The sequence below is a fragment of the Rhodamnia argentea genome, chromosome 7 (genome assembly GCF_020921035.1).
Source record: "Rhodamnia argentea isolate NSW1041297 chromosome 7, ASM2092103v1, whole genome shotgun sequence".
NCBI lineage: Eukaryota > Viridiplantae > Streptophyta > Magnoliopsida > Myrtales > Myrtaceae > Rhodamnia > Rhodamnia argentea.
In genome coordinates, this window is record NC_063156.1 from 5,158,331 (window position 1) to 5,170,040 (window position 11,710).

An 11,710-nucleotide genomic window follows, 5' to 3' on the forward strand; every position below is an offset into this window, starting at 1 on the left:
GTATTCATGCTCTGTTTTCATCGATGCTTGTAACAAAGCGTGTAATCCACCACTAATGCCTCTACGCTGGGGTCCTGTGGGTGGAGTTTCTCTTTGAAGGTTTTTTAACTATGGAATGGAACTGAACTTCCATTTAATGCCGAGCTCCTTCAATGTTCCAACGTAGACGTGGCCGGTTCCGGTTCGTAAAAAAGGTGGAATCGGAACCGCCAGTTCCTAGGCTCAATGGCTCTTTTTTCTTGGGCCTTTTTTTTTTTTTTTATTTATAAAAAAAGGTTGGAACCGTGGACCCAGTCAACAGGCCGGTTCCGGGCCCACAATATATTTGACCATGTCTATTCCAATGTAAGTAATAATTGGTATTCATCCACTTTGAATTGCCCCGGTGACGAGGTCATGTTCCTACGTTCTCAATCTAGAAACTGATGTCTACGGGTTCGAATCTGTCCTAGGAAACTCTGATTTTGACGGGATTATGGCGCTTGGTGGTTGTGCTTAGTACTCTTCGAGTTAGCTGGCTAATTAGCGAGCAAAATGGAAAAGACGGATCCTTGATGAATTTTTACCTTTGCACGAGGGTTTATATGGATATTATTTACTTCGGTAGAGAATGCGTCTCGCTGCAACATTGTTAGTTTAGAAAAAAATATCGCCTAAAAGTATGGGGCCCTACTAGTAATGGATTAGGAGGTGAAGACACTAGTATTATATGCGCGCACGGTTCGACTCCGCGCTCTATTAAGAATCAGAGCAAAAGTTAGATAAAAAAAAAAAAAAATAGAGATGAGACCAAAAAAAAATTAGAGAAATATCATCTTTTCCAAGAAGGCCGTGCCCCAAAATATCTCTGCCACGTGGGAATGGACAATTGGTCTGTGAGATTTATCTTGGTGTTCGTTGGTGGGGTTGTCGCACAATTCCCTGACTTTCTACCCCATTTTCAATCTAATTCTCAACAAGATTGTAATTAAGGATCCAAGCCCACCTATTGGTCGACCGTACGTCACGTACCTTCTCTTTGTCATCGCGATCAGGACAACCCCAGACATCGCAGTGCCACTTTAATCGGCATGGACGCAACAGCAGACTAGTCCCATCACCCCCCACTCCGTCCCATTTATTCATGTTTCTCACCTTCAAATTAAAATTTCTCTTCCTTAGTTTTTTTTTTAATGAAAAAATTCTAAATAAGAAGACGAAGTATTCTCAATCTTCTCAAATAAATATCTGAATCGGATCTTTCGTGATGTTAACTTTTCTTTTTTCTTTAGATAAGTACCATTTGCCTTCGATTATCCCCTTATTGTTCACCATTCCTTGGAGGAATCGCAATAACCAGGATATTTTCCTTTTTTTTTGAATAATTAGAGCGCACCTTGACCTCGCGAGTGTAAATTTGATAGTTTTGACTACTCACACCATCGCTAACTACACTACAAAGAATATAAAGCGTGGCATCACCGACCGTGTCGTATCATGCTCATCGAATACTATAGACTGGACCCGACTATCCCATCCCCCTTTCCCGTAACTCCCCTGAAAAAAAAAAGGGCAAAATCGCGTGCCCTTTCAATTGCTCAAGAAGACCCCATTGACCCTAAATACAACACGACATCTACAGTGAAACCCACCTGGTAAACGTGATGAACATTTCCTGATTACCATATAATCATTACGAAAGCTCATAAAAGTATAGCCAACCGCTTTACTCCACGGTACATTGGAATTCGACAAACTACAAAAGTTACATTTATAACCTCGAAGGTGTGGTTCGCGCACCCCGAGGCTCGTAAAGATGATATAATTGCCATGGCGCGGGTTAATTAATCACAAGATGATTTTTTTTTTTAATACGTGACAGTGCATGAATCCACTTTGGGTCACAGTGTCCAGCTGGCGCTGCCGCAGCAAAAGATAAATGAACTAAAACCAGGAAGGAGATGAAAATATTAAAAAAAAGAAGAAGTGGACCCCACTCACCTCAATTGCCAAACACGCCTCCCAAAAAGGAGGCCCTTTTTAACTTCGGGACAACTGGACACAACTACTCTCACCCAGCTGTATATGTCCACGTGGCGCGACGTCACTGGCCCTCATCTGTCCCGGGGTAGCTTTTGTGACAGGGACGTGTCGTACAGCGTGCCCCCCCTCCCTCCCTTCTCACAGTGACCAGCTCTCGCCAGCTAATTTGCCACAGCAACGGCTACATTTTTCCACTCCAAATTTCAATTTTCGATTTCGAACCCCTCCCCCGTCTGTAGAAAATCCGAAAGGGGACGTGGCTGCACATGTGGCGCGCGACCCGCGTGACGTGGCGAGTGGGTGTGTGCGGGGCCGATGCCAAGCCAGCGAGGAGAGAAGCGGGCTATAAAAGGAGGCGTTGGTCTCACTCTCGGAGTGAGATTTGTGTGAGTGCACTGAGTGGGTGAGAAACAGAGCACAGCTTCAAAGCTTGTGAAGGAAGCTTCTCTCACGCTCTTCAATGGCTGTCCTGGGTTTTTCGAAAATGTCTGTGTCGTTTGGTTTGGTCGTGGGTCTCGCGTTGGTGGGTCTGGTCATGAGCGCGAGGTTTGAGGAGCTGTACCAGCCGAGCTGGGCTATGGATCATTTTGCCTATGAAGGAGATGTTCTTAGGCTCAAGCTTGATAACTACTCTGGTAAATATTGAACCAAAATCCTCTCTTTCTTCAACGAAATGGGACCTTTGCAGTTTTTTAAACCCAGATAAGAAAGGCAAACCCAAATAGAATTCGTTTCTTGATTTTGAGATGAAATACCCAGAAAGGTCCTGCATTGGTCGATGCAGTTCCTTGTCATCGATCGCCACTTCACTGTTGCGTTGGGTGGGACCTTTGCTGTTTTTTGCATGTAATCCCATGTTTTCTCACTTCTAAAAGAGGCTTAGTAAACATCGGTTCATGGGTGAATGAGAGGAGCCGGTGAAGGTGATGGGTTCTAACTCTTGTGGTGTTTTTTGTTTAGGCGCTGGGTTTTCGTCGAAGAGCAAGTATATGTTTGGCAAAGTCACCATCCAGATCAAGCTTGTCGAGGGTGACTCTGCTGGGACTGTCACTGCTTTCTATGTGAGTAAATCCATCAAAAATGCCCCTTTTTTCCCCATTCCAATAAGTGGATTCATTGACGAAACAAGCTATGATAATGATGGAAGAAAGAAAAGAGGAACAAACAGAAACTGAGCAAAGAGCTTTTATTTCATGGCTCCGGGTCCCCAGCAGTACGTATTGAAGGGTCACCTTCAGTCCATTGAATTCAGTCGGACATGTTTCTTGGATTCTACTGAGAAAACAATGCCCATGTAGCAGTACCCACGACCCACCATTCATTAAGAAACCTAACGTGCTCGGTCCTATCTATTTATGAATCTCGTGATCCTCCTTTAATGAATACAGGGAAATACTTCAACTCGATCAGGGTCCATGTTAACGTCAGCTAATAATTTCATATTTTGTCTAATCTTCACTCATGGATGGCGACACTAAACATGTGTTTCGCGAGTTTTTATTAAATGTCATGGTGGCTTGTGTACAGATGTCGTCGGATGGACCGAACCACAATGAGTTCGACTTCGAGTTCCTGGGCAACACCACGGGGGAGCCATACCTGGTGCAGACCAACTTGTACGTGAACGGGGTGGGCAACCGGGAGCAGCGGCTCGGCCTGTGGTTCGACCCAACCAAGGACTTCCACTCCTACTCCGTCTTATGGAACCATCGCCAAGTCGTGTACGTCTCGCAACTTAACCACATTACACAAATTACAGCACGTGTCGCACGTTTTCCATAACGTGTCGTGTCAAAGCTTTCGACACAATAAGCACTTAAAACTAGAAACGCTGGTGAGATATTGGTTTGAATTGGAAAGATTGGTGCCATGTGACTGATCTTATTCGGTGCGATTTCGTATAATTCCAAAGTTGCATCAGAAAACAAAAGAGTACCCTGGGGAAAGGGAAGGGAATCTTGGGCGGTACCGACGCTGTTATGCAGAGGGGGGGACCTCCATTTGTCGATTCTCTCCTGCTTTTTGCTTTGTCGCGTACATCTTTTTCTGCACATCACATTCTTATTCCGTACGTTACACGGGTTTGCTGTCCTTATTCCTTGATTACGAAGACGAGATTTTCAAGGTTAATGCATGAGCAAATGACATTTGGGTACTTTAATTCTTTGTCGCCCCAGGTTTCTTGTGAACGAGACTCCAATCCGCGTGCACACCAATTTGGAGCACCGGGGCATCCCCTACCCCAAGGACCAGCCCATGGGCGTGTACAGCTCGATATGGAATGCCGACGACTGGGCCACGCAGGGCGGCCGCGTCAAGACCGACTGGAGCCACGCGCCCTTCGTCGCTTCCTACCGTAACTTTGACATCGACGCATGCGAGTGCCCGGGGACCGCAGCGGCAGCTGACAACGCCAGGCGGTGCAGTGGCGGGGAGAGGCGGTACTGGTGGGACGAGCCCATGGTCTCCGAGCTGAGCCTGCACCAGAGCCACCAGCTGATGTGGGTGCGGGCCAAGCACATGATCTACGACTACTGCACGGACACGACCCGGTTCCCGGTCACCCCGGCCGAGTGCGTGCACCACCGTCATTGAGCTAAGTTCCCCACATGGAACGGGATACGCAGCTGACTGCGGGTCGTCATGGAGGTTGGATGCTAGGGCGGGGGAAGGTTGGGTTTTGTAAAAAAGAAAAAACAGTCATAAGAAAAACCACGACCAAAACATGTTCTCCATGTTCTTTGATATGTGTCTTTTGAAAATATTTTGTTGGTTGGATCTTTGCTGCAGCATGTAATATAATTTCGAATTCCATCAAATCCACGGGGTGTTTGCCGAAGTACGTCGGTTTCCCTATCTTTTGGTCTAGGGATGATGCTGGGAATGTTTCCGTGCACAGAATCACGTGTTGCTGCATCGCCGTCCCGGGGATCCCACTAGAGCCGTGGGACCGAGCGAGCGGGAGAGAGAGAGAGACCCTGGTGCTGTCCTGATCGGTTCAAGTTTCCATCCGGGGAACTGCAAAATTGTCACAACTAAGCTGTCATTCTATTTTAGCAGTTCTAATTCTACCATAAAATCTCAAAATTTTAACTCTGGCCATAATAAATCCTCAACTTTAGGTGTAGTATTAATTTTACCACAATTTTTATTTCGTCTCGTGAAAAATTCTTCAATTTTAGGTCCAATTTAATATTTTTTTTTTAAAAAAAAAGACGAACTTTTACGTGAGTCCTCAATCTGATTTCATTAATTTTTTGTTAAAATCATCCTCAATGTTTATGCGCTCACTGTTTGGTCTTTTGTGTTTGAGAATGTTCAGCTCATTTTTCGGTTGACAACGAGAAATTTTGAGTAGAGGGTGTAATGAAGGTAGATTTGTGACTTAAAAGCAACGGTTTGTGATTATTTTATAAGAACATAAAAATTTTAGAGTAAAATTAAGACTGAACGGTAAAATTGGGATATGACCAAAGTTGAAATCGAAAGCCCTTTAGGATATTATGTCCAAAATAAAATGAAGTTACAGTCAGGATGGATGAGAGCATACGCGATCTCTGGCCGCAGTGGCTCAAAACTCAAAGCTGCGGTGATTTGAAGGGCGAATGTGATTAAAAGATATTTCTTCACCTCCCCACCCACTATCGTCACCAGCTTTCGGACACGGATGCACAGACGAAACAGATGGAGAGTGACGTGTTTGGGAAGCCAAAGCGGACCCCCGCCCGCGTCTTGTCATAATTGCCATTGATTTCGAAAAATTTCCCCTCCGGCCAAAAAAAGGACGACCATTTAATCTTTTTCTCATAAGCATTAAGCCAGCTAACTCTCTTGCACGGAAATGGAGTTGATATTTGAGAGGCGATCGACAGAACAGGACGACAGCGGTCATGATGGCTACGAGGGGCAATAATTCGCGAGCGGAGATATTTAGGAGTTCAGAAACTACGGTTTGGATTTAGGCGAGTGCCGCTGCCCCCTTGCCCGTCCAGTGTTTCTTGGGATTTGTTATGGGGAACTCTTAAATACATATTGCACTGTCAACGTGACTTCACGCCAAAATTTAGCAGGGCCAAAACTCATAAACTAAGATCTTCACGACAATTTTTCATATTCAAAAACCCAGATAGAGGCTCCTGCGCGGCCCCGTCGATGTATACTCAGAACGAACGATACGCTAACCAACGAGTTCTCAACAGTCTAAAGATCCAACGACACTTGACCTTGCGGTCTTATGGGTCTAATTCCCAAAAAAAAATCTAACTTTAGATTTAGTCTTAGATCTAATCCAATCTCTTTTTAATTTTTTGGGAGGGGGGGGTCACATAAAGCTCCAAACCTTAAGTCCACCAATCTCAAATTTGCCTCAATCTTTGTTTTGTCTAAAAAGAAACCACCAACTTACAATTTATTCTCGAATCCAATAACTTGATCCAATTTCAATTTGACGTGACATTTCTATGTCGATAATATATCCACATCAGTAAAGTAATGAACAAAAGGTACGGATCAATATGGAAATGTCACGTCAATAACAAATCCAGCCAATAAAATTGTTGAAATTATCTAAAATATAACCCCGTGTGAGATATGAAAATTAAGGATGATTATCGGTGATTTTTCTCTAAAACAAAAAAAAAAAAAAATTTGGGTTAAATTTGAAACTAGACCTAAAATTGGGTGTTTCACTTTCTGCCAATGACTTGATCAAAAGGCACAAAAATTCCATGAGATGGGTTGGGGGGGGGGGGAGTAGCTGAGGAAGTGATGGCGATCTTTATATCCAACATAAATGCATTACAAAGGGCCACGATCACCACGCACGCGGGTGGTCCCTCGTTTTTACAAGAAAGAACCAAACTTTGGCACAAATAGCTGAACCGTGGATTCAAAAGTGAACATAAATGAAAACATTATTGTACGTCTCCTATCTTCGCGACCCGACGAATCACATGGAACCCCATGTACATTGCCATTACATGGCCATGCTCCAAAAATTTATTGGTTGAAATATAAATATAATAGATTTTAGACAAAAAAAGAAGAAGAAGAAATATAAGTAGATCCCGACCCTTTTATCGAACTTTCATTTTGTAAATATTCAGTGTGTTAAGTAAATGATTTTATGAGATCACCATCAATTACTTTATAAATTAGAGCTATTAGATGGAGGCGTGACACCCTCTCAATTCGTGTTTAGGTTCGACTTTAATCTAATATTAAAGCGTGAAACATTGATGTCTGGTGGGAATATGCCGAACTTTTTTTAAAGGTTTAAATTGACATAAGAAGAAGGAGTTATTTTTAATAATTAAAAATACAACATCAAGCCGCTATAAATATGGATTATAGCAACATGAAGTATTTTGCTTGCTATGACAAGTTACAGCGGTGTGGTGGATCAAATCTACGAGGGCACAACAACTTCAGTGACATTGAAATTGTTCAGTTTGGCGTAAAAACGAGAAACAGAAAAAATGGAGTGGGATTTCACTTTTACATCATAGTTTTACCATGTTAATGATTTCAATCCCAATCCAACCGGACGACCGAACTTTTTCTTCTAGTGTCCAAGGGACTTTCGGCATTCGAGCACAAAAGCAAAGGCATGTCATAATGACATCCGGACAAGACCCCAATGATCGATCAAGATGGCAATTCTAGGAGGTGCTAATTAAAAAATAAAAATAAAATTGGTTTATACAATTTAATCAGAAGAATTAAAAAAAAAAAGGGTTGGTGTTTATCAAATCGAAAAGAAAAGGGGTATTATTGGATAAGCAAAGCTGACAAAAATAGTTTTTTTTTTTTATTTATTGCTTTGCTTGAGGTTTGATGGGGACTCTAATGTTGCAAGGAGCCCCACAACGAAGTTTCTCGAGGTGCCGACGATTTTTGCATTTCCACGTTTATCGCATTGAAGTGACTAAATTGAAATTTTAGGAAGAAGCTTTACTTTTTTTTTTTATTGAATAAAATTGGTACGGTTTGCTTTCTGCCGACAACTTATAAAAAGAATAACGTTCAAACGTTACTTCACAAGTTACTAAAAATGTTATGTCGTATTTCGAAAGCAAGAAACGAGGGAAAAGACGATGCAATATGAGAAATAAAAGAGTAATAGAGTTTGGATTTCTAAAAACAGGTTTCAGATCGCTAGTTCCGAGGTAGAATCACAAACATATCCGCCCGATGCCGGTTCTATTAGAAATCGAGAGCAGGATCAGAATGGGTCGAGTAGGACCGGTTCGGTCCAGTTCCATGATAGACTCTAAGCCAATGCTCACTCCGAATTTATATGCCCTTGCCCTTGACCGTGCCCGTGCTATTAACTCCAACACCTCCCCTGTGAAAACAGTTGTTACGATAATGAAACATCACCGGTCTTTTTTAAAACATAAAGATTAGAAGTGAAAATTGTGGAAACGGATAAGCCAGAAGTCGATCAAATCCGACTATGACCACGGCAAAAGCTGTCAAGGTAGGTGAGTGTCGAGGCAATAATTAGTCATCTCTTTGACAATTCTGTTGTCTTTTTTCGTATAGAACTGATTTGATTTGCAACTATTAGCAATGTGATTTAACAGGAGACAGTTCCCCACTCCCATATTCCCCATTGTTTATGTCGAATCATATCAATTTCTTGTGGTCTAATTACTTTATTGGACTCCTCTTTAGCTCCCCCTCAAGGCATCTACTATTCGCACCGAAAAGTTGAATAAAGATCGATCGGTGAAACTTTTGGAAAAGAGCAGCTCCGCATGAATGATTGTCGTAGTTTTTTTTTTTTTTTGGGGGGGTCGTAAACTGATTGTCATAGTTTATTAAGGTAATCCTCTAAAAATTATTGTCCTAACGTGAGATGTACTAGTGGCACGGCGTACTTCTCGCTCGAGAGGAAACATTCCACTTCTCATCTAGTAGATTATGAAATCAAGGATAGCCCTCGTGTACGATAGTGCGTAACGCATGTCTCGCATTTCCCAATCTTACTGGACGTGTAGAAATGAGATAGCTCGCACGCTCTGCGAGGTTTCAATTCAAATGGTAAATCTCAGGACTAAAGCTGCTTCTAATGATGACGCTTTCGTTCGTAGAGAGTTTTTTTTTTGTTGCTTTTTTCCCAATATCTCGACGAGCTAATGCACATTGATCGTGTTGGGAGTATGCAGTAGAAGCCCAATACATTTTGCCTGAAAAAATCGCCAAGAGGGATTCCAAATTTGAAATTATTAACATACTAAATTTGACTCATATTCATTTGAAAACTCAAGCCAATCAATTATGAGTAAGTTGGGGAATATTAACTATTTTACACCGTACAGATTCTCCGTTGTGAGATTTCTATAAAAGTCACACGTGTATACCGACAGATCGATCACACAGAAAATATCGAAAAAAAAAAAGAAGAAGAAGAACATGGTGAATCCCTCGGATTAATTCCAATTGTCAGGGGAAATTTCCGGTCTTTAGGTTAATCATTAGGAGGTACGTTCAAAGAAACTGAGGGCTTATCTTATCATAAGATAAGTATGGCAATGAATTGCTTTAGATGTACATGGGGGGAGAGAGAGAGAGAGAGAATGAAATGCGGTCAAGAGTTGCAAACTGGTTTGGGGATGTCTCAAATGGCCCAAATCGAGGTTTGGGCTTATAGCGTGTGCTCAAATGACCCAATTGGACTTGAAGTGTGGAGAGTGCGAGATAAGATGAGAAGCATGCTCAAATGGCCTGAACTGATCTCCATTTTCCCTTCTCAATTTTATTATTTTCAAAGTTTTTTCTCTTTCCCTTCAGCAAAAACCAATCTGAAGTGATCTACATCACCACTGGGACAGCATCTGAAAATGGTCTGGCATGCTCGGACAAGTACTTAGGAGACACCGGAATAACATGGATGTATCGTAGGCTTTTAAAGGTACATGCTTGCGAAGAGAGAGTTTGATTCCGTGGTCCTATTACGTATCTACAATGGGTGACCGCGACAACCATGATCAGGACCAGTGGAGATCCGTTTTCGGGTCGATCGATTTCCTACGGGGAATTAGAGCGGTGCTGCAAATGCTGAAGACTTTTCACACATCTCGTAGATCCATCGATTTGTTGGTTGATGTTGTTACTGATTTGTTCCGAATTCAACATAAATCAATGAAAAAATTTCAGTAAGAGGACATTAGTACAGGGGGAAAGACTAGAGAGAGACGAATCCGATTCAGATTTCCAGCCGAGCAAAACGGCGTGGCTCGATCTTTCCATGCCTTGTTTTCTTCGCCCATCTCTTTTCTCGTCTTCTCTCTTCCCCTTCCTTCTCTGATCTTCTTCTTCTTCTCCTTCTTCCTTCTTCTCTTTTTTTTTTTTTCCGGAAAATCATACGCTTCAAGACGATCGCTTCCTCTCTCTCCTGAACTCTTCCTCGACGATTTTTTCGAACCACGCCCTCGACTGCTCCATCAGCTCGGGGCTCAGCCGGAACATGAGGACGCAGAACTCCATCTGGCTCAGCACGCCGTCGCCGTCCACGTCGCCCTCCCGGAGCATGCTGGCTAGCTCATCCTCCCTCAGGTCCTGGAGGCCCAGCACCGCGCTGTTCCTCCTCAGGCTCTCCAGCGTGATCACCCCCCTCTCCCTGTCCATCAGGAGCTCGAACCCGTTGCACAGCTCACGGATGAGCCCGTCGCCGCCCAGCTTCTCCGCCATCGTTGGCAACATGTCCTCGAACTCCACCCTTTTCGGGACCCCACCGTCCATGACGGATTTACGAGCAAAAGTCGGAAGCTTTTTTCTTTCTTCCCGGTACGAAGAGTGACGTGATCGCGGGTGCTCGTGCTTTTCTTCGATGTCGATGAATCGAATGCAATGCGTGTAGAACGAATTTATATCTGGGCTTGCGTGTAGGGAAGAGGATAATATAATATAAAATGACGGCGAGATCGCCATGGATGACAGCAAAGGAACAGGGAGTCATGTTGGTGGTCGGGGGTGGATTCCCCACGTGCAGAGCGACAGAACACACTGTTTCTGAGAAGCAATGTCAGGGGCACTCTCGTCACTTTCCGGGCCATGGACCGCTTCACCGAGCACCGGCGAGGGGCATTCCGGTCAATTCGCGAGAGTTATGTCTCCCTTGGAGAGTTTCCTGTCGGGGTTGACTTGCAAAGGTGTGCCAGGATGCATGGGTACAGGGTATACAGTTGTTGCACATGCAGACAGAGAGTGAATATGCTGCGATGCTGCAGTCCACCGGGTTTGATCTTTATTTATTTATTTTTCGGTTTTTCTTTCTGGTTATTCCTTTTTGATTATCTAACTTCGATTCGGACTCTTGAGGAGTCTGTTTGCTTCCACATTATTCTGTTTAATTTATTCAAATGCAGGTCGCGAGGATCAAATTCAAATGGCACAACCAGAAGGTGAAAATTCACAATATGAACGATATTATACATTGTACAGTACATCTCCACAAAAGAAGCAATGAACGTATAGATCAAGATCAAAATTGCCTCACACATTTTCAAACCAACAGATAAATTGCATTGAAGAGATCCATTTCTAATGCACATGAAATCAACACCGAATTAAAGAGCAGGGCCCCCCGCTCGTCCTGCTACTGGCCGTTCACCAGAGTGACGGTCAGCTAATTGAAAGAGCAGCTCTCCAATTTGCTGGACGTGCAAGCCCTGCTCGAGGG

The 11,710-nt window shown here is 43.3% G+C and overlaps 2 protein-coding genes across 2 annotated transcripts; one reads left to right on the forward strand and one right to left on the reverse strand.

Annotated features, from left to right (window-relative positions):
* The first annotated feature begins 2,395 nt into the window (after nucleotides 1-2,395).
* Nucleotides 2,396-4,841, forward strand: LOC115750915 (xyloglucan endotransglucosylase protein 6). Its single transcript, XM_030688549.2, has 4 exons — nucleotides 2,396-2,657; nucleotides 2,983-3,083; nucleotides 3,550-3,743; nucleotides 4,200-4,841. The coding sequence occupies exons 1-4, from the start codon at nucleotides 2,483-2,485 to the stop codon at nucleotides 4,615-4,617; spliced, it is 888 nt and encodes a 295-aa protein (XP_030544409.1). The 5' UTR covers nucleotides 2,396-2,482; the 3' UTR covers nucleotides 4,618-4,841.
* Nucleotides 4,842-10,342: 5,501 nt separating this feature from the next.
* LOC115750895 (calcium-binding protein PBP1-like) lies at nucleotides 10,343-11,189 on the reverse strand. Its single transcript, XM_030688512.2, has one exon. It carries the CDS (start codon nucleotides 10,957-10,959, stop codon nucleotides 10,399-10,401), a length of 561 nt encoding a protein of 186 aa, XP_030544372.2. The 5' UTR covers nucleotides 10,960-11,189; the 3' UTR covers nucleotides 10,343-10,398.
* Nucleotides 11,190-11,710: the final 521 nt, after the last annotated feature.

Excerpts from the sequence above, each read along its gene's own strand:
- LOC115750915 (XM_030688549.2), top strand. The coding sequence starts at position 2,483 with ATGGCTGTCCTGGGTTTTTCGAAAATGTCTGTGTCGTTTGGTTTGGTC. Across the intron at positions 2,658-2,982 it reads CAAGCTTGATAACTACTCTG|GCGCTGGGTTTTCGTCGAAG; the intron begins GTAAATATTGAA and ends TTTTTTGTTTAG. Across the intron at positions 3,084-3,549 it reads GGACTGTCACTGCTTTCTAT|ATGTCGTCGGATGGACCGAA; the intron begins GTGAGTAAATCC and ends GCTTGTGTACAG.
- LOC115750895 (XM_030688512.2), bottom strand. The coding sequence starts at position 10,959 with ATGGCGATCTCGCCGTCATTTTATATTATATTATCCTCTTCCCTACAC.